This window comes from Lytechinus pictus, chromosome 9 (genome assembly GCF_037042905.1).
Source record: "Lytechinus pictus isolate F3 Inbred chromosome 9, Lp3.0, whole genome shotgun sequence".
Classification (NCBI taxonomy): Eukaryota; Metazoa; Echinodermata; class Echinoidea; order Temnopleuroida; family Toxopneustidae; genus Lytechinus; species Lytechinus pictus.
This window is the reverse complement of record NC_087253.1, coordinates 11,843,923-11,866,362: the sequence shown is the minus strand read 5'-3', so window position 1 is coordinate 11,866,362 and position 22,440 is coordinate 11,843,923. Positions and strand designations below refer to the sequence as shown.

The 22,440-nt window shown below is 37.9% G+C and overlaps 1 protein-coding gene across 3 annotated transcripts; it reads left to right on the top strand.

Moving 5' to 3' along the window:
* The first annotated feature begins 920 nt into the window (after window positions 1-920).
* Window positions 921-20,366, top strand: LOC129268282 (phosphatidylserine synthase 2-like). Of its 3 annotated transcripts, XM_064104689.1 has the most exons (12): window positions 990-1,064; window positions 1,828-1,903; window positions 6,995-7,218; window positions 7,907-8,008; window positions 8,453-8,603; window positions 10,318-10,452; window positions 11,432-11,482; window positions 12,573-12,686; window positions 14,178-14,296; window positions 14,962-15,076; window positions 16,777-16,922; window positions 17,807-20,366. In XM_064104689.1, exons 3-12 carry the CDS (start codon window positions 7,031-7,033, stop codon window positions 18,249-18,251), a joined length of 1,566 nt encoding a protein of 521 aa, XP_063960759.1. In that variant the 5' UTR covers window positions 990-1,064; window positions 1,828-1,903; window positions 6,995-7,030; the 3' UTR covers window positions 18,252-20,366. The 3 variants fall into 3 exon arrangements, with proteins under 3 accessions (XP_063960758.1, XP_063960759.1, XP_063960760.1); XM_064104688.1 differs by lacking the exon at window positions 1,828-1,903 and having other exon boundaries at window positions 921-1,064; XM_064104690.1 differs by lacking the exon at window positions 990-1,064 and having other exon boundaries at window positions 1,827-1,903; window positions 6,980-7,218.
* Window positions 20,367-22,440: the final 2,074 nt, after the last annotated feature.

Below are 22,440 nucleotides of genomic sequence, written 5' to 3'. Positions count from 1 at the left end.
GTATCAGCGCCCCTTAATTTTTACCAAGAAATCTCCCTCACCAATGTGCTCTGTGCTCCTTTGTTACAATTAAGAAAGCATTCTCATTTTTATATGTTGCTACTTATATTAGGTATACTCTATAGAGCTCAGTTGCAAAAGGGGTTAGGCCCATTTTTCACCAAATTTGTTTTTTTTTGGTCTCAATTAAATGTTTAGTAGCTCCATAACGTACCAAAAAAAGTTGAAATTCCCATTAAAAATTGAAATGAAATGGCAAAGAAAAATCACCCTTAGTTTTCAAAAGGGGTTAGGTCCATTTCAGTTTGGTTGCAAAAGGGGTTAGGTCCACACAAATTTTTTGGGGGGAAAAGAATATAAAAAAAAAATATGAAGACAGGTAGATTTAATTTTTTAATCAAAAGAGATTGGATTCATTTCAGTTTGCTTGCAAAAGGGGTTAGGTCCACAATGATAATTTTATTTTAGATATATAGAAAAAAAAATTGAAGACAGGTATAGGTCTCTTTTATACCCAATTTTATGTTCACATGATAGCTAGGTAGTACATCATGATGACAATTTAGTTTCTCATAAGAATATTGCAATAAGTGAGAATAAAAAAAAAACATGTAATTTTTTGGAATGGTCCAAAGTGGACCTCTCCCCTTTTGCAACCAAACTCTTCATAATTATAGAAGGTACGTGTAAATACCTATATATCGATATAGGCCTTTTATTTTATTGTCAAAATTTATCCAAAAATTCGATTTCGTTATATCAAAATTATTGCTCTCTCGCTTCGCTCACTCGCAACATTTTATAAATTTCAAGCGATACGACATATAGCTAGCCTCCTCAAAATTATATCATTATAAAGGGGAGAAGCACCGAGAAGCACCCCCCCCCCCCCCCCCCCTTCCTGAAATCACGAGCGCACCATACACGCAATTGGGCAAGTTGGGCATGCCCGCGCTGCATGCCTGCGCCTGAAATCTAGTCTAATTATCGGTCGGCGACGACACGTTTTACACATCTCGTGTGTTGCAACAGTTTGAATAATATTTGTTTTTCTCCACAATACGGTACGTATTGATTGTATAATTGACGTTATAATGTAGTTTAATGTTTCTGTATTTTGTATCGATTCGGGTAGATTTGGCCTATCTTGTTATTAATTACATTTCGTTGCAAGTGCAGTGCTACCTCGGCTCGGGCGAAGTTCGTGCAGGAGTGGACTCCACTTCACTACCGCTACACTCCGCGTAGTGTAGAGGTAGTGAAGTGGAGTGGAGCCTGCACGAACTTCGCCCGAGGTAGTGCAGTGCCTGCACAGACACAGTGCTGCAACTGCAAGTTGCATGTTTCGTCGAGACTTGAGTCCCACCCGTATATTACTATTAGGCGTAGGCCTAGTAAATAGTGTTTGGTCCTTTTTTTTTGGGGGGGGGGTTCTGGGGGATAATCCGGGAAACTCACCTTTTTTCTTATTAATATTATTTATTAATATTATTACCTTATTTTAGCAAGGCTCCACATTAACTTTTTTTGGTGGTGGCCCATTCGGGCCACCAAAACCATCAAATAATTTTTTTTGGTGGCCCGATATTAAAGTTTGGTGGCCCGAAAAATATAAAGAAACACAAACTTCTGAAATATTAATTCTGCAGCCACTACCACTAAGTTACTTTCACTTTATCATCTTGTATGTAAACCTTGTTTGGCAGTATTGTCTTTGTTTTCCCAAGGTTTTTAGCACACATGTACAAACTTCTGATAGTCCTTTCTCGTGTTAAGTACCGGTATATATATTTTGTTTTAATAACATGGATACTGTACTACCACCAGAGGAGATACTACGATCGATGAACAGGCACTCAACTCAAGCCTACAGCATCGTGGACTTAAAGTAAAGTAAAGTAAAGTAAGTTATTTTACTTTGCTAATTGGCTTGTAGTAAAATATAAATTGTTTCTATCGTTGTAAAAATGAAATGATTGAAAGAGAATAAATGAATTTTATTGTTCGCAGGTTGTGTGGACTTTTTTTTTAATCTCCGTATAGACACACACTCATATTGGTAAAGTAAATAAATAGTGCATAGCAAACTCAGATAGATGTACAAAACAATGGTTTTTCATTTCTTCCTCTTTGAATCCTAAAACCTAGATTATGCAGGCCCCAAATCCAGTTTATTTCTGTTTTCTCTTTTGCAGCATATTATAGCAGGAGAAAATCACAGAAAAATATGCTGCAAAATTAGAACAATGCATAAAAGGGGGAAACAAATGAAAATAATGTTCAAAAAGTATATTACAAAAAGAAAACAAAAATAATAAAAGAAATAAGTGAAATAAAACAAAAGAAAGAAAATGAAGAAAGAAAAAACAAAGAACAGGGAAAAAAAGAAAAGAAAAAATTTAGAGAGAAAAAAAAGAAAAGAAAGTGAAAGAAAAATGAATAAAACAAAATTAATATAAACATGGGGAAAAGGGGAAAATTAAAAAGCCATTATTACGAATATTTTTTAACAGCTGTGGCAACAGTCTATTCTGACTGGAATATAATTAAAAGCCAAGCAAATAATTTTCACCTACCTTCTGGGAATGGCACATTTCCTATTTTTATATCCTTTAGTTTATTTATTTTTTTTTCAGTAGAAACATATTTTTTAATCAGGCATATTCAATGGGAAGGGGTTTAACCACTGTAAAAAAAATGAAAGAAAAAAAAATAAGAAGAAAACGGCAAAAGTTATATCTGGAAAAAAAGTGTGAAAAAAGTCCTTCCCTATAATATTTGCCAAAATGTTGGAAAAATTCACATTTCATATCAATGAAATGCCTTCCCAAAGTATTTACTTTCTCAAGAGTGGTTTAAGAAGTCATTTATAAACAAGAAAGAAAGAAACTGTCTGTTTATTTTTGGCTAGAAAAGACACAGCTTCGAAAGAAACCAAGTATAAACATACATACAAATGCACACGTGGGACTGTGATGTACTTGCCTATGTGTTTTTATGTGTATTAATTCATTTGGAAATCGGTCTTTTGTAGTCAAAAGAGAGGTCATAATTCCTCTTCTTAATGCTTGCAAATAATCAGGGTACACCAAATTTTCGTAATATAGACTGTAGAATGTCATTTCATTGGTGTAAAATGTGACTTTGACTCAGATTTTCAAAGTTCTGTGGAAGATTTCTTAGCAGCAACATTTTTTTTTATCGCAGCTCCATCTAGAGCATAGCTGTATGCAGTGGCTTCATGCAAAGCTCACGCCAGCCGGCCGGTGCTGCTGGCTGGATAATAGCTACTGTATGCTATAGCTGTAGGCCTAATATGCAAACTTTGTGTGTGTGTATTTGTGTGTAGATCAACAAAAAGGGCGCATGACAAACTGGGTTGCAATTTGAACTGTAGAAAGTTGATAAATGCGTGCAAAATCGGGAGAAAAATTGCGCTACTTTGAAAATTATTGGTTGCCCGATTCGGGCCACCAAAACTTAACATTTAATCAATAATGGTTGCCCGAGGTGAATTTATGGTGGCCCCGGGCCACCGCTAATGTCGAGCCTTGCTTAGTTATATTACCGGATGTACTGGAAAAATGCAGAAAGCTGCAGCCAAGTTTCTTGCTTCAAAGTTCAAAAAGGTACCTCGAGCGATGTTCGTGCAGGCTCCACTCCACTTGGCACTTCACTACGCTCCACCTACCCGAACATTGAGACGGTGAACCAGTTCGGATATACCGAGTCACAAAGGTGGGATGGAAATCATGGGCGCTAGTGTAGTTTCGCACCTCCCCGTTTAATGGTTTTCAAACATGTACAATCTCACCCTAAATAATTCACAACCTAAAATACTTGCATCTGAGCCTCCAAAGTCCAGTAGAAGTTGAATATTTGCCGTTTTGACACTTTTTTACAAAGTTTTACACCTATTTCGGAATCACTCGGTCGCTTGATCAAGCTCAGCGCTGCACATAAGCAGTCGGTACGCGTACAGTACGTACCACCTAGTGAAGTGCAAGAAGAGCGAGTTTTTCTATGGTATCTTCAAAAAGATTTTTTCCCCTCTTTCAGCTTGCACCAAGTATTACGGTAGTGGTTGTGCAGAGTGGTTGATGTTTGTTGTGTGAAGGTATGTGTGTGGGGTGTGCGTGTGTGTGATTTTTTGAATGGAATGTAGTAAATTTGCCATGTACCTGTAGGCTGTAGTACCCTATATGTATTAGTATGTGTATTAGTCTATGTATTGATCTATGTTCATGTATATTAAGTCTGTGTGTGTGCTGTGTGTATGCGAGGAGCGCTCTGATTGGAGCAACCTTGATATATATGCTCCTACGCCTGCTACGTGTGTGCGTTGCACAGCACGTACACAAGCTGGTGCTAAGAGATGGGATCCAGACACCACACAGAGAAGACCCCGAGACGCCATCGAGTGAGGACATCCCAGTAGCTCCCCACTCGGCGCCATGGTCTGCACCTAGCTGTTATTAGAAGTCTGATATAGTATACCTGTTAGTGTTTATCTACCTTGTGGAACCGTCTGTGCAAGTGTCAGGTGAGTATAAGTTGTTGTCACTGTTCTTGTACCGTCGAAGTAACCCATATGTGTATTAGTGAGTCGTAACCCTTGTCAGTGTTGTAATTGTAAGTTTAACCCACTCGCCATCGTATAGTCTATCTCGTGCCATCACATCACATCTGTAACCCTCATTACACTTTAGTTTTCACAACAAATGTGAAAAATGTGAAAAATGTGAATACACATAGATTTAGCGATGAAATAAGAAATAATAATGTAGAGCCTTGTTTTGAACTCTAGGTCAGAGATCAAACTTTCCTTCAGTTTACAATTGTATGCTATGTTGATTGTATGCTATGTTGATTTCATGCTAGTAGATTACATTTTTCACATTTCTTATTTCATTCAAACGAGCACACACACACACACCCCACACACACCTTCACACAACAAACATCAACCACTCTGCACAACCACTACCGTAATACTTGGTGCAAGCTGAAAGAGGGGAAAAAAATCTTTTTGAAGATACCATAGAAAACCTCGCTCTTCTTGCACTTCACTAGGTGGTACGTACTGTACGCGTACCGACTGCTTATGTGCAGCGCTGAGCTTCAAGCGACCGAGTGATTCCGAAATAGGTGTAAAACTTTGTAAAAAAAGTGTCAAAACGGCAAATATTCAACTTCTACTGGACTTTGGAGGCTCAGATGCAAGTATTTTAGGTTGTGAATTATTTAGGGTGAGATTGTACATGTTTGAAAACCATTTAACAGGGAGGTGCGAAACTACACTAGCGCCGAAATCATGTTTATTGTAAAAATTAAAGAAAAAGAATATAATAATGCGAAAGATAAATAACTTAATAATAACGTCTTACTCTACACCCGTATTTCACTCCGTTTCTATCCTCCGGTTATCCTCAAAATTGGTGATTTTGGGCCAGTATCTTTTTCCTCACACGTATTATTCACGGCTGATTTCAAAACATCGCATGCGATCGCGATCGGTCGCAGGTCAAACAAATTTTGATGACAAACAGATCGGGATCAGCCAGGTCCTTCGATAGCTGTTAGCTACAGCTGAGGGTATGGACGTGCCAGCAGATTGGCTGGCAGGTTCGTTCGTGCTGACGACGAGAATACCTTTCATAATTAATATGAAATATAAGAAAGTGGAATTCTAGGTCGATTTTGGTACGAGGTGACAGAGTATTGCAGACTTGTTTTGATGGAATACTGCGTGGGGCACGGGAGGCTTGCACTGCGCATGTTTACTATATTTTCATTCATAAGTTTGCTTGCGGAGCAGTGGCTGGATGACGTCACCTATGGATTTTTCCACCAGTCATATTTCATGCGACATGAATTTTGGGTACCCGGGTACCCGCCCGAAAATTGCCATGGGTACCCGAAAACAAAAATACCAGAAAGTCCAAGGCCTACTGAATGTATTTAATATAAATTTATCTTATTATTTCTTCCCTTTTACCCCATTGAAAAGTAAATTTAAGGAGTACTCGAGGAGGGTGCAAAAGCGCACCCTTAGTTAAGCGGTAGTTAAGCAGTGATTGTTTGCTCCACCATTACGAGCCCAATGGCCGTCATCGGTCTATTGACGGAGGGGATGCCGAGGAGCCAGACGTAGTCTCAGCGGAGCATATCCCTGACAGAAATAGACCTATTTTTCGGTCTAGGCAAGTGGTTGTTTTGAAAATAAATGAAAAATAAAATGAGTATATCTTTTGGATAGAGGTCTAGATCTAAATCACAGTTATCTCTCATACAATTTCAAACCATCTTACGTTGAAAAATACGCTGTGTGCATGCGCTGTTATCTTGCACAATTTGCCGATGACCAACAAACGTAGAGAGCAGCGACACACGGCATGCTCCGTACATCGGAACTACATGAGCGAGGCAGCTGATTCTGGAGCTCACTGCAGCTACAGCCTCAATGGCCCAAATTCACAAAGGTGGTTTTGAAAACCCATGTTGAGTCCATAGTTTATGCAGATTTCCTTTATAAATTACGCTTATTTTACCGCGTATGTTAAAAAATGTCCAATGCTGATGCACGCTTTTATCACAGTGCGCCAAATTGACGCCTGTTGTCGTGGTTATCCACGCTATTTATTAGTCCACTGTTTTGAATTCATGAGTCCACTCTTCAAACAGTGGACACATTATAAAAAACCGTGGGTAACCACGGCAACAGGCGTCAATTTGGCGCACTGGCAAAAGCGTGCGTCAGCATTGGACATATTTTATACACGCGCCTGGTACACGCTAAATTAAGCGTAATTTACACAGGAAATCTGCATAAACCATGGACTCAACCGTGGGTTTTCAAAACCAGCATTGTGAGTTCGGGCCAATAAGTCTTACTCGTGATCTTTCCCAACCGTGTGTATTGTGTGAGTGCTGTGTACATGTAGGTTGAGTATTATTCATGTATTATAACATTTTACAGATGTTCATTTTACAGGAGATCCACACATCCGGTTGAACTTCATATTACAAGATGGACAGGACATCACCAAGAGATGGCCGCTTGGACGTGCTTCAGAGAGTCCGAAAAATGGTCGATGAGCTGGAGGAACCGCTTCAACCGCAGAAGCCATTTTCATCAAGAGAAGGAGAAGAGGAGAATACAAGATTTACAAGCAACCAGACAGATGTGTATGATGATGGGACCAACACGTTCTTCTGGTAAGTTTTGTGACAGCAGGGCCATTATACAGTACCTTAAGCTACACAATTTGTTTACAAACGATAAAACTATGCCAATTATATAATGTTTTAAAACAAATCATCTTTCACAAATTTGTGTTAAATATTCTAAAGATTCTTAACCAAGAAGAAAATATCACAAAACTCAGTATACGAAAATCCCGCCGTGTTTACCTAATACATCTTGATTTCGCTGTCCGATATAGGAAGGGTCCTAAAGCTATGCACTCAATTCATCATGCAAAGAAAAATTGTTTCCTGTGCCTAAATTTCTAGATAATGTTCATATTCTTATAGGAAAATATGAAATCAAAGTGAATATAACTCCAAAATTCCAAACAATTGTTGGTTTTCTCTGCATCTAGTGATTTATTGCAGCCTCTGTAGAAAAAAACTGAACAGGAATCGTTCATCACACTGCAGTCACAGCTCCACACACAGAGTGCGCATTTTGCAATGTAGATTGCATGCGCATTGGAGTGGTGCGTAGTTTTTAGGACCCGCAAAGCTTTAGGACCCCTACCATACATAATGGGTGCTGGTAAAAAGAAATGGGTTTGTCCCAGAGAACAAGGATATCCTCGTAATGAACCAAGATAAAACATGTTTTGATAAATTGAGATTATCTTTTTTATAAGCAATAATAATATGTTTGTTCACGTTCCAGGAGGGCCCACTCAATCACAGTATTGTTTGGAATGTTAGCAGCTCTGCTTTACGTTGCTGTGTTGGAAGACGTCAAGTTTGACACAGCCTTCAATACAAAGAGGTAGGGACCCGTTTCACCAAATCAGGAGTACTGTTATAAGCTGCTTAAATCATCAAATTTGATTGGCTGAGAATTCGTTTTGTGTAACTTGGTTGCAAGAAGAGTATATAGCCTTATGTGAGACATTTATATAAATTCTTCCAGTGTGTATTGATTTCTGTGCATTAAATAAAAACAAAATGGCTGCAAAACACTTCAAGTTTAACAAGAGATTTGCAAAGTAAGCGGAGATTTTTATTCATTTACCCTGAAAGTGAATACTTAATTGACAAATAGTATATTTCAGGGAGTGATGTATTTGATTTCTTCAATACTACTCTGTTTTATTTTGATCCGTAACCTGAAATGGTTATAAATTGAAAAGGAATGGATTTTTTTACATGTACATGTGATTCAACTCCAGACCACTATTTCTCCATACTTTGAAATTCATTCTTATTTCAGAGGCATGTTTGCGTGTGTGATAGCATTCTGTTCATTTGGAATGACTCAGGCCAAAGACGGACCTTTCAAACGACCTCATCCTGCAATCTGGCGATTCTTCCTGTGCCTTAGCGTCATCTACGAGCTCTTTCTTGTCTTTATATTATTCCAGGTATTCACTTCAGCTAATTCATTGTATGAATTTTTTTTCTGTCATTCTACTTTATATTTGTGACCAGCCACCTGAAGACCACAATAAATTGCCAGGGAAGGTTCTTTGTAAACAGGCAAAATAGTAGTTAGGTCTTCAAAGCAAAACTTTGAAAATGGGCTTATCTAAAAAAGAGTGATTCTTCTCCATTTTGTAAAAAATTCAAGTTGTACAGTTGAATAGAAAACAAGAAACAAGAGTTCCTTGAAGCAAGTTTTGGGCGGACGATTTGGAAGTTTCACCGAGCTTGCACAGTGAGCCTATCTCGTGCTTGAGTGCAGCCCAAGCTTCAACGTTTTCTCATTATTTTTAAGCTCTTGCGGACTTTCTTCTGCATTCAAACAAGTAAATGGGAGGGCTATAATGGTTAATCAACTTTGACAAGTTATATATCATCTTAAAGCTTAGGATGTACATGTACTTTCATATACCATACAAATCTATGAAATAATTTTGGGCGACTTAACATTGATTTCTGGGGTGGCTTGTCATAATTGATTATTCAAATTGTATTTTTATAATTACATTATTTAAAATGTATATTTTTTGTTGCCAAATAAATAATAATAAAAAATGAAAGTGGGGGCTTAGCATCCTCGCCCACCTACTGTATATTCATAATGGTGTGCATATTTCCTTTATCAGACCATGATGAAATCTTAAGCATTTTGGACAGTAAATTTTTCTCTTATTCATTCAGAATTATTTCCAGCACAGAGTACCCTTTTATTAAAGGAAAGTAAAAAGTTAAAGTAAGTGGGGGCTGGACAGACCAAAGGGTCCATTATCTTATGGAATTGCCCCATTGTTCATCACAATATGAAATTCATTGTGGGCCTTTTCGATAACATCAACCAGCAAAAATGAAATCTATTTTACAAAATCAAATGAACCCTGGCTCTGTTCAAACAGGCAAAGATAGCAGGAGCCTGTAATCGATTTTCCAAGAGGGATTGCTGATATTCATAAATTCGGAAAGCAAAAAAAAAAAAAAAAAAATCACTCCAGGTTATTTCTGTCAAGAAATATTTGACCAACCCCCCCCCCCCCCCCAAAAAAAAAAACATCAATCATTCAAAATGTATTTTTGTAATTACAGTGTAGGATTTGTAGTTTTTTTTTTTGGCCAAATAAGTAATGATAAAAAATAATAAAAATGAAAGTCGGGAACATGGCATCCTCAGCCTACCTTCATGCATATTCATAATGGTGTGCGTATGTCCTTCATTACCAGACCGTGATGAAATTTTCAGCATTTTGGACAGTAAATGTAAATTGAAAACTGGATAAGTATTCTTCTCTAAAATCATGAAAAGGATGTGTCTAATTGGTGTTACAAATTTGGAGCCAATTTGATGACCCCTCTTTGAAAAATTTAAATGATATTTAATCCTTTCTTTGCCACCTTTGCTCAATAGTGTATAGGGGAAGTTTGCTTCGACTTCTTACTTCAATCCCTGTTTTTTTTTTAAAGATAAATTTCTTTGGTAGTGATTGTTCTCTTTGTAATGAGGTTTCCATTTAAGATCACCCAGTAGTTGTGACATGTATTATAGCTGAGATTGTCCTCTTTCAGTAGGGATATTTACCTAAAAAAAAATCATTTTGGAAACTTTTTGGGGTTTTGCCATGCCTGGTCACATTTTATCTTTTGATGTTCGACCCTTCTATTTAGTCTGTAGATGATGCAAGACAGCTGATTAGTTACATTGATTCAGATCTCGGTAAGGAGCTCCCTGAGAAGACTTATGCCGAGGATTGCAGCTTTTACACACCAGGACACCCAGAGGGCGCTTTCCATAATTTCTGGGTAAGTTTGAGCAATACCCCAGCTTCAGAAGGCCTGAATGTGTGAATTACAAAAAAAAAAAAAAGATACTGTAATCATGGAATAAAAGTAAAATCCATCAATCTCTGTTTGACAGGGAAAATTTTTATTTATTTATTAGGAAATACTTGTCTCGACAAGCCACAGGAAAATTAGTTCACGCTTTAATTTCGTTCAATCTACCCCAGAATCAGTTAGTCAAAGTTCAGAAACTTCAAAATGCTGCCGCTCGCATCGTTTCTCTATCCACCAGGCGCACTCACATTACTCCTGTTTTAAGATCCTTACATTGGCTCCCTGTAAAACAACGTATTATGTTCAAGATTTTGTTGTTAACTTTCCACTGTGTCCATGGCTCTTCTCCCCAGTACCTCATTTCACTGATCAAAAGTTATACCCCTTCAAGATCCTTACATTCCTCCTCTTCCCATTCTCTCGTTAACCCCCAAAGTTTCCAAAACCTTTGGGGGAAAGATCATTTGTTCACTCATCTTCCAAGTTATGGAATAGCCTGCCTGAAAACATTAAACAGTGCTTGACCTCTGAAACTTTCAAACAATACCTTAAAACATTTCTCTTCAATTCTTCTTAATTTCTTTTATAATCCCCTAAAAAGCGCCTTGAGCACTCTACGAAGTGGATTTGGCACAATATAAGTCTAATTATTATTATTATAAATTGTGTTGGAAGGTGTATGGTAGAGTCTTGATTTAGTTTTCTAGAATGCAAGTTATATGTTATAGACCTTTTGCATAAACCTTGTAGCGCCCTCCCTCAGAGGATATAGGAATATGTATAAATGGAGTTGTCAGAGATTGCCAGCTGCAGATCACCAATTCATGCCCAGCAAGTGATCCAGCCTCTAAGATGGTGGCGTGATGAGTTCAATGCATAAGGTCTATGGATGACTTCACTTGTTCACTGGTTCTTTTATCTCTTTCCTTCTGCTTTTCTTCTCCAGGAAAAATGGGACATATTTGTTTTGGCTCATGTGCTTGGATGGTACATAAAGGTATGTAATAGAAGAGAAACTGATTATGGTAAAGATGGAAATAATATTGCAAGCAATGATAATGTACTGTCACACGTGTGCCTGTTGGTGGCGATCTTTAGTATGATGAATTTTGAGTATAGATTTCATTATTTTCCAAAGTTCAGTTTACCTAACTTTACCAGATTTTTATCCATGATGATATAGTAACAATTAACCATGGTTTTATAGACTTTTCTTGTGAAATAAGTTTTTACTGCAACTATCACTTATCTTTAAAGACTTTCTCATGATATTATTTTTTGCTCTAACTTTTGTCTGGCGCACAATACACATTTCGATCGATTCAGTTGTCAAAGAAATTGTAAAACCTTTTGATATGAGCATTCCAACCGAAAAAAAATCTTAACCATCAAAGTTCTGAATAGTGGTATGAATACTTGACTCTAAGGCTCGTATTCTGAAGTCGGGTTTAAGTTCAACTCGGGTTTAAAGTTGTGGTTTAAGTATGGATAGCCAATTGTTACATAAATCACTAACAGTAGAGATATCATATTTCAGCCCATTTGGCTCTCAAATAAGTCACAATTGTCTAGGAAGTATAAATAGATGATTGTCTTAACCATCAGTGAATCAGGAATGAGCACAGTCAACATAAGAAACATAAAGATTAATAAAAAACTTTTGGCTTCCCATAATTTTAGCACAGAGTTGGAGCATGGTCTAAGTTAAACCTGACTTCAGAATACGGGCAAATGTTTCAGTCTGTTTTGCGCCTCCCTGTGGAAATAAAAGGCAATTCAATGCCAATCATAATGACCTCATCATTGACTGTGACTTGAAGCAGATATTATAGATTATTCTGACCACAGGGCTTGCAGCAAAGCAGAGTGCCGATCTTAATATTCCTAAAAGTATGCCAAACTTCAATAAATAATTGAAACTTTCACATTTAATGCAAAATTCTCTTTGTTAAAAACTCATGTTGTAGTTTGATTGTGAAGTGTGCGACTGGTTAAAGGAACATACATGTAGTATTAAAACACTGTTTCATTTTTTTAGCTTGAATTTGTAATCAACAATTGTATTTTTGTTTTTGTTTGTGGTATAGATGCTTATGATAAGAGATTACTGGCTATGTACCATATTGAGTATATCGTTCGAGATCATGGAATACACCTTCGAACATCAACTAAATAACTTTGGGGAATGCTGGTGGGATCATGTAAGTACTTCTTCTACCTCTCTTTCTTCCTCTTCGTATTACTCTCCTTCCCCTTCTCCTTCTCGTTTTCCTTCTTGGTCTTTCTTTCATAATTGTTACCAATACTCGTCTTATAATAAATAATAATAATATAGGATTTGTATAGCGCACGTATCTACCTTGCTAGGTGCTCAAGGCGCTCCTATATTACCCCGGCTAAGCTAGTCAAACCGATTCTGGTGTGCACAGCTTTTTTGAGGAATTACTTCCTGCCGGTACCCATTTACCTCACCTGGGTCGAGTGCAGCACAGTGTGGATAAATTTCTTGCTGAAGGAAAACACGCCATGGCTAGGATTCGAACCCACGACCCTGTTTGAAAGGTGAGATTCAGAACCACTAGACCACGACGCGCCCACAATTATTTGATATGTTTGAGTTAAGGCAGATCATTACATATAGCCTAATGTCCATATATCAATTTCTGATGGTGCTGCTACAGGTTTTTAAATTCTCTTCTTTTCTCCCTCGCCTCTTTCTCTCCTGTTTCTCACTCATTCAATTTTATGTTTAGTGGATTTATGTATCTGCAAAGGCCTTTCACTCTTTCTCTCTTTATCTCTCTCCTATATCTCCCTTCTGAACATTTATATTGCACATAATACAAATGTTTCTAAGCGCTGCATACTATTACCCCGGCTTTAGCACAGCCACCCTGATCGGGCGCTCGAGTATCGAAGGAATTCCTTCCTACCGTGTGCCCATTTACTACACCTGGGTGAAGAGTTACAAATGTAGATATACGCTTTGCCAAAGGATGCTAGTGCTGTGGTGGGATTAGAATCCCGTACCTTGTGGTTCAAAGTCTGGAGACTTATCCACTGAGCCACAGCACTTTTCATCGCTTACTACCAATAAATATCTTGTGTTTATTTCTTTATAGTGGATCATGGACAGGGTGCTACATAACTTTTTAGAAGCACTTGCCCAGTCAGGCAAGTAAATTTTTAAATAGTTGGAATATATTTGCCCAAAAATCTATTTCACTTGCTCGAAAAAATCCTTGAAAAAAAAAGTTTTTCCTCTTCAAAAGAAAGTTCTGCGGTTTTATAAACCATTGACGTTTTTCTCTCTTTTGTCATGAACTGACCTACCTTGTTATTGCATTTCATTTTCCAAAGTGATTTTATTTTGCCTGCCATGATCAAAATTAGGGTCAATATCATATCATATCGACCCTAATTTTGGTCATTCTACTGTGAGAATTTTGCTTGCCCGATTCAGGCAAGTAGTTATGGTCTTTACTTCAAAACACTTTCCCGACTCTATAACTTGTACTTGCCCCGGGCAATCGGGCAAGTGCTTATGTAGCACCCTGATGGATATCTTTGCCTGCCATAGTCTCTCCCCCTCACTCCCCTTCTCCCTGTCCCATCTCTTACCCTCTCTCAATAATTTTCTTTTGCTTGTCATTTACCATAACATCTCTCACCATTGAACTTGTTTTGATTAGTGGATAATGGACTTCCTTGTCTGCAATGGCCTTGGTATCTGGCTAGGTATGGTGACACTCAACTATCTCAATATCAAGACATATAGCTGGAGAGGCCTGTATCACATTCCAACATACGGGTGAGTTCATTACAGAAGCTTCAAGGCCGAATTCTCAAAGGTGGTTTTGAAAACTTTCGGTTGAACCCATGGTTTATGCATATTTCTTGTATATATTATGCCTAATTTACCAGATATATTACAAAACTGTTCAATGCTTTTGTCAGAGTGTGCTAGATTGACGCTTGGCTACTGTTTTGAACAGTGGATTCATTCAAAACAGTAGACTCGTGAATAAAAAAGCATTCTCAGCCATGGCAACAAGCGTCAATTTTGCACACTTTGATGAAAGCGCGCATCAATATTCAATTTTTTATACTACATGTATATGCGGTAAAACAGGTGTAATTTATACAGGAAATCTGCATAAACCATGAGTTCCACCGACAGGTTTTCAAAACCACCTTTGTGAATTTGGGCCAGAGGCCAGAATGTTACAGATCATGGGGAAATGGAATCGTATAGAATGTACGAAAGGCTTTTTTATTGGCATATTATAATCTGTCTGTCTTGACAGCCCATCTGGCTTATGTGGTAAAAATTTGGAGAGCGTGAATTTGACCAATTTGCCCAAGCTACAGTTCCTCGGTCTGAAGTTTGAAGAAAGAAAAACCATCCAGAAAATTTGAATGTGTATCGCCAAACTATGATAGTAATACAATTTTCTCATTGTTTGTTTACCACAGGGGAAAGTTAAAACGGATGATCCTTCAGTTCACGCCATACAGTTGGACAAGATTTGAATGGAGACCAACGGAGAATCTCAACAGATGGCTTGCAGTATTAGCCATCTGTACTCTGGTACGAATCTCATTTACATATTTACATTAAATGAATATACATTTATGATAGGGGCCCCGTGTCTGCGCACCTAAAAATTTAAATTGAGACTAAACTTGAATTTCTTTTTATTCCACAAAAAATTCCACAAATATTTTCAGTTGATAATCTTATATTCTTATGATTAAGTGCAGCAAAAATCTCATTCATAAACAATTGAGAGAAACATGATTTTTCTTGGAAAAAACCTCGGCCGGTCATTTTTAGATTGAACAAAAAATGGTGCCCCATGTCTGCGCTCCCATTCACTTTCCACATGATTCAGGATTTTGATGAGAAATGCTGCATTTTGAGGCCATTTCATGACATGCCTGAATTCAATATTTTCCCACCATTTTAAGTATGATTTTTGGAAATGGACATCTGTATATGTATTGCAGGTGTAAAGCTTGTCATTGTGTGTCTTCTTTTGTTACTGCAATGGATCGATTACAACCAGAATACCTCGATCTGTAATTCTTGCGTAACATAAAGAACGGTTAAAATATACCAGGCATTTCTTTTGAATGTATAGTGAGGAATTAATTATCCGAGGTTGGCCTGGCAATTAATATTGTTTCTGACGGGTATGTTGCCGGTCCATCTGAGGATGAATTATTCCCACTATACTTTCAAAACAAGCCCTCCTTCATCAAAGTTTGAATGATGAATTTTGGTAATCTAGTCCTAGTCGATCCGCACCCCCCTTTCCTGACTGAATTTTTGCAGCCGTCACCCTCTGCGGAATCTGATAAGTGCCTGTGGGGAGGGGGGCTCACGTCACGAGGGTTGCCCAGTCGAGGTACCGGCTGTCCAGTGTGTCCACAAGATGCCATGATTTATGGCATCAATGATGGAATATAGAGGACTTCGTAGGAGGAGGAAGTTGAAGAGGAAGAGAAGGTCATATCACAAGGGTTGCCCAGTTGAGATACCATGCCATCTTGCATGTCCAAAAGATTGCATGATCTGTGACGTCAATGATGGAATAGTGCACTTTGTAGAGGAGGAAGAGAAGGCCACATCAGAAGGGTTTCCAAGTCGAGATACCGGCTGACCAGTGTATCCAAAAGATTGCATACTAGTAATTTGTGTCGTCAATGATGGAATAGTGCACTTTGTAGAGGAGGAATTTGAAGAGAAGGCCACATCATGATGGTTTCCAAGTCGAGATACCGGCTGACCAGTGTTTCCAAAAGATTGCATAACTTGTGGCATCAATGATAGAACAGTGCATTATTCCATCTATTCCATCATTCCGTCACTCCGTCACTGCATAGAAAATTTTTGTCATGGGCATTTTGTATTTTACACATTATTCAGACCTTCTTGTGTTTGGTTTATACATGATGGTATTTTGAACTAACCACTAAATTAGATTGTACATGTAACTGTGTACGATATCCTTAAATAAAATTTCCATCTGTAGTAGGAAGATAGCGAGGAAGGATAGGAGAGTGAGGAGGTGGATGAGATGGGAAAGGAAATGGGATGATAAAGAAGGAGGAAGAAGAGGAGGAATAGGGAGAAGAGCAAGAGGAAGAACAGAAGGAGGATGAAGAAAAAGAGAGGAGAAGAAAAAAAGAGGAAGAAGCATGTGGAGGTAGTAGAAGAAGAAGTAGGTCGTAATATTTTTTGTTCGGAGGATGACTTTTAATGATATTCCTCTTTTTTTCTCACAGTGGACACTGTCAGAGTTGAACACATTTTACCTAAAGACCGTTCTATGGATACCGCCACCTCACTTCATTAACTGGTCTCGTTTATTCATCCTCTGTCCTGTCGGCTGTGTGGCGTTGAGGGAGACATATCAGTACATCGAAGATCCGTAAGTTAAACATGTAGAGATCCAAAGTCAGCATTTTCATTGCATTGGTTGTGTCCACCTGGTCTTCAAGCAATTGTATGTTATTTTTATCAGTATCATAGATGTCTTATGTGTCTATGTTTTATTTGATTAGCTTAATGTTTATGTTGATATTTTTTTGTGTGCAGCTGTTTTCTGTAAGGGAGCACATCAGTGGAAAGCGTAAGCTTCTTGAGATGCTACCCATTTTAACCTTAGTTTTATACGTTTTTTATGGCAACATCTGAATATAAATGAATGAATTGAAAACAGGGTCCCCACAGTCATGGAAAATCCTAGAAAAATTTGTGGTCAGGGAATTTTGAAAAATTTGTGAAAAGTCATGGAATTGCATTTACCTCTTGGCTATAGCAGCTTTCCAGTTTGTCGTGTCTCGCAACTCTCATACTCTGTGATCATACTCTGCTATTATAATTGATGTTCATGATTTCAATTTTTCCCAGTTTTGTGACATCCCAAATTCTACCTAACTCCTGCGACATCACTGGAAGTCATGGAAAGCAGCAATTTAGTCATGGAAAAGTCATGGAATTCTGTTTTCAAATTTCTGTGGGACCCCTGTGAATATCACATAGGCTGAACCCATTTGGTTTATGCTCTCAGTTTAGTCTAACTACTACTAGGCCTAACCATCTCTTGGTTTAAAATGTACATGGGCTAAGTGTAATTATTTTGCGGATTCCAAAAAGCTGCTGAACCCACATTTATCATTATTCAAAAACATATCTGTTTACCTAACTTTTTATGGGAATTCAGGCCGACAATCGCTGGTTTTAATTGCTATCATAAACCATTCAGATTTGGGGATCCTTGTAAAGAAAATCTATTCTTTCTTGTTTCTTCAGGAACTGCAAGAAGTTTGGCCAGCAGTCCTGGGTGCTAGTTGCCATCATCTTCAGCGAGACACTCATCTCGGTCAAGTTCCAGTTTGACGTAATCACCAAGCCCTTCCCCCGTCCCGTTGCCATCGCCTGGTTGGTCTTCTTCCTAGCTCTGGTCCTCTGGACAGTCTGGCGATTCTGTATCTGGTCCCCGAGTCGATGGCGCAGCACCAGCAGCCCCACGGACCCCAAGGACACCGCCGAAGACAGCGGTCGAGCGGACGGACAAGAGAAGGCGGTCACTCGGACGGTCAAGACCACCAAGCTGGTCAGCTCGGTCACCAAAAGCAGCTCGGCTTCCTCCCGGACGGTCGGACCGGACGGGGACGGCGTCGACAACGGTGTGGAGAATCGAGGTAGCCCCTATGCAACCAGGTCGAAGAAACGGGTCATAAACGGGAAGTCATGAATAGCCATCTCAATCTGTACTACATGCACATCCAATTTTAATGTGTTGATATGAAATATGTTTTATAACGTTTTTATACATCTTTATGTCCACCTGAAATCTTTCCATCGTTCTGCAATCGATTTGGTGTTATATATTGTGATTTCTTTTCTCCTTGTGAAGGAGCTATGCCATTACAATTTAATATTGATATGTATATACTTGTGGTGACTCTACACAATTAATCGTATGAATTGTGGGGAAAAGAAAGCGTCTAACATTATTTTGAGACTGAGCAGAATATAATAATAATTTTTGTGGGCTATCTTTTTTTTCCACATTTGGGGGATTGCGGAAAATTGTGGGCTATTTCTTTCATTTTAAGGGCTACTTTTAGCAGCAAATATCATTATTCTTCCATAGTTAGAATGTTGATTTTGAACAATCTTTGAATATTTTTTGTGACGGATCTTGGGGTGACTCTAGAAAGAATGGTCACCCCAAAGCATGCATTTTGGGGGAATTTTAGGGGCTATTTGGGTAGTCATGAGGGCAAAATCATCCTGAGCCCTAATGTATTACACAGCATTGTGACTATCTCTTCCAGGATCCTGTTTCATAAAGACTTGTTATAATAACAAATATTAAATTTCTATAAATAGTTCACCATCACCCAATCAAATTGATGGATTTCAGTAGCTTTAAACTATTATTGCAAATTTGTTATAACATTTTTTTTTTCTGAAAATGGGCCCCCACTTGCTTATTGGAATCGAGTATTCTATTCGCTGTGTGAAACCTATGGGAGTTACATAATTCGGTATTCAATTGGTTGATATAGATTTTAAAGGCCCTAATGTGATGATTTTAAATATTTTGGGACTTTTTATATTGCCATTTTGCTACTAGTCAGAGCCACCTTTTGAGTCACAATCACATGAGTTATGTTTAGATAAAATTCACAGCAGCTTATGTCTTACTTGTATTTCAGTATCATAAACCAAAGATAATATAAGGATTTTGTGATGATTTGCCAAATATACCAAAAGTTGTCTAAAAGGTATTCGTAGTAAAGTGTAAACTAATACTAACAGTCCGTATTAACCCAAGGTAGCCACAAGCTGCAGGCTAATATGTGAGCAGGCTTTGGGTAATATATGTCATCACCCTTCTCCATTCATATACGCTGAGTAGCTGGCCAAAAAGCGCAGAAGTCTTTGGTATTACTCATCCATCATGGGCGGGAATTGAACCTTCAACCTCCTTTCATGATTTAGGCCTGTATTCTGAAGTCAGGTTTAACTTAGACCATGGTCTAACTCTGCTAAAATTATGGGAAGCAAAGAGTGTCAAAATTTTTATTAAGTTGTATGTTTATTATGTTTTTCATGCTCTTTCCTGATTCACCGATGGTGAAGGCAAACATCAATTTATACTTCCTAGACAATTATGAATGGCTTGAGAACCAAATGAGCTGAAATATGATATCTCTACCGTTAGTGATTTATAGAACAATTGGCTATCCATACTTAAACCACAACTTGAAACCTGAGTTTAAGTTAAACCCAACTTCAGAATACGGGCCATAGAGTTAGGGTGGCAGGTGGCAGTAGGCTTTTGTGTTAAATGGGTTTAGGATAGGGTATAGTTTTAAATCCAGGGGTGAAGTTGGTTGTCTTATTAGTGTGTGGAAATTACAGCAGACCAATTGTCACTGGAGCAAATGTCATAGAACCATATGTCCCCTAGGAAGGTATGATGAAAAAAATGGGGAAAAAATGGTAGATTTCTACGACAATTTACCTTTGGTGTTTTGTTATAATGTGGGATCTACATATCTTAGTCCATTCGTCCCCTTTGGGTTGTTTCATAAAGAATCAAAGCTGAACTCAAGTAGTGGAAGCAAAAGATAATTTCATAATGTAGTCTTTGTAGTCAAGGTCAATGATACCCAAATCCTAGTAGATCTAGATCTAGTACATTTGTGTAACACTTTGCTTTGTAACTTTATCAAACTTAAGCTGAAAAGTAAGCACACTGACTAATTGCTGTGTTATGATAAGCATCATTATATTCCATCCATGGATGCTGCTTTTACTTGGCATTTCATCTGCTTCAAGGTCAAGACTCCTGACTCAGACCTGCCAACCAGTACGTTTTAGCCGTATTTAGTACGTTTTTGCAACCAAAATACGGCAGTACGTTTTTTTTTTTTTTTTTTTTTTTTTTTTTTACTAAATCGTAATTTATTGAGAAAAATATTTTTTTTTCAATCATTTTGTTAAAACCAGTGTGAAGATATATTATACACATGTTTTAATGTTTTTTTTTTCATCTGCAAGAGCAGTGCGCATTTTAGCTTGCATGCAGCTTGAGCGCCGCGATGAGCGAGTGCGCCAAGCATTTTATTATGAAATACACTTTTTGGGGGAAAAATACAGTTTTTTTATTCACGGAATACAGTTTTTCATTCCTAGAGGTTGGCAGGTCTGCTGACTGGGTCAACCTGTCTAAGTAGTTTAGAAGCAAGAATACTTATTCAGAGAATTCTAATGAATAGACCCCACTACTATCTGGAGAGCAAACCTTTCTTTTCAGTGTCCATTTTGTGACAAAGTTTCTTCTATCTTTGTGGATTCATTATTTATTTTTACTTTTTTGCTTTCTCTTGGAGTTTTACAAGTTTCTTCTGGAACTGAGATGATTTGCCATCACAATATTATATATCGGTCATGTCGCACAACTTTCTTACATTATCCAGACAGCGTCTTTTCTGGTTTCCGAGATGGGGACATCCTATCTGTGTAAAATTACTAAGGGAACTACCTCATCGACCTAGATGGCGTGATGTCTCGCCTTGGACCTCGATATAAAGACATAGAATATTTCTTCTATAAAAACATATTAGTTTGCATCTTTTGAGGTCAGTATTGAAACAATAAGTCTGCATACATATACATACATATACATCTTACACTATGTCTTCATTTTTTCCCTCCATCCTTTGTCTTCCATCTCCGTCACCCTCTGTCCTCTGATTCGTCTTCTTCCAGACCCTTGTCAAATTCTCCTCCCTTATCTTTGTTTGCTCATTTGCACCATTTTCTTTCGCTTCACACTTGCAGTAAGATGTGCATGACACGCCAGCTCCCCGGCAGCTGCATTTGGTACTTGAACATGTTGGTACCGACAAGCAACCACTTGTAATGCTTCATTTGGAGCTGTCATTGTTCCATGGACAGGCTCAGCCATATCCTCTTCTATGCTCCATCCAAATGTTGACAAGTTGGTTTCAGGGGGGTCCAGACCTGCAAACCAGTACATTTTTGGTGTATTTATTACGTGTTTGCAACCAAAGTACGGCAGTACGTTTTTTCTTTAAAAAATATGTTTTTATACAAAATCATATTTTATTGAAAAAAATCATCTCTATATTTCTCTATTTCATAAAACTTACACAAATATGGTTATTAGATCAATGTAATTTCAGGTACATGTAACTTGTTTTCTTTTTCAATCATTTTGTTAAAACCAGGGTGAGATATACACATGTTTCAATGTTTTTTTTTCATCTGCAAGAGCAGTGCGCATTTTAGTCAATTCTGTCCTGTTGCACCAAAAGCATACTTTTCCACATTCAAAGGGTTATTTTCTTAAAAGGGACATAATCATAACTGGAAACTAATGTTTTCCTGTGCTACAAATTCCAAGCTTTTGTATCATATCGAAAGCTCACAACTGAATTCAATTTCAAATTTTAATTTATGGTTCCCTTCTTTTGCTCTGACCTTGCAGATGTATCGAAACACCTATGTTTCTTCACATTCTATCACTGGTCTTGGAAGTCAATGAATGCATACATCATGCCCTATGATGAATAATATAAAATTTATGAATAATTACCATAAGCCTTGTCTGTTTCTTCACAAAGCATCTTGCGAAATTTGTGTACGGAAGCTTTGTCCAATAGACTGTCTGGAAAAGAAGTAATAAGCAAACTTATTTGAATTATTTTGTTCTGTCAATATTTTCTATATCATAGGAAACTTTTGTTAGAAATACTGGTAGTTGGAATTCAGAGAGGTATAACATTTTTACCTATTGAATTTTTTTTCTGAATTTCATCCCAGCTCTTCGAGGAAGCAGCCAATCTCTGAAGAAGGTAAAGAGAGTGGGATTGATTGTAAAGAATCTCCAATCCGGGTAGGGA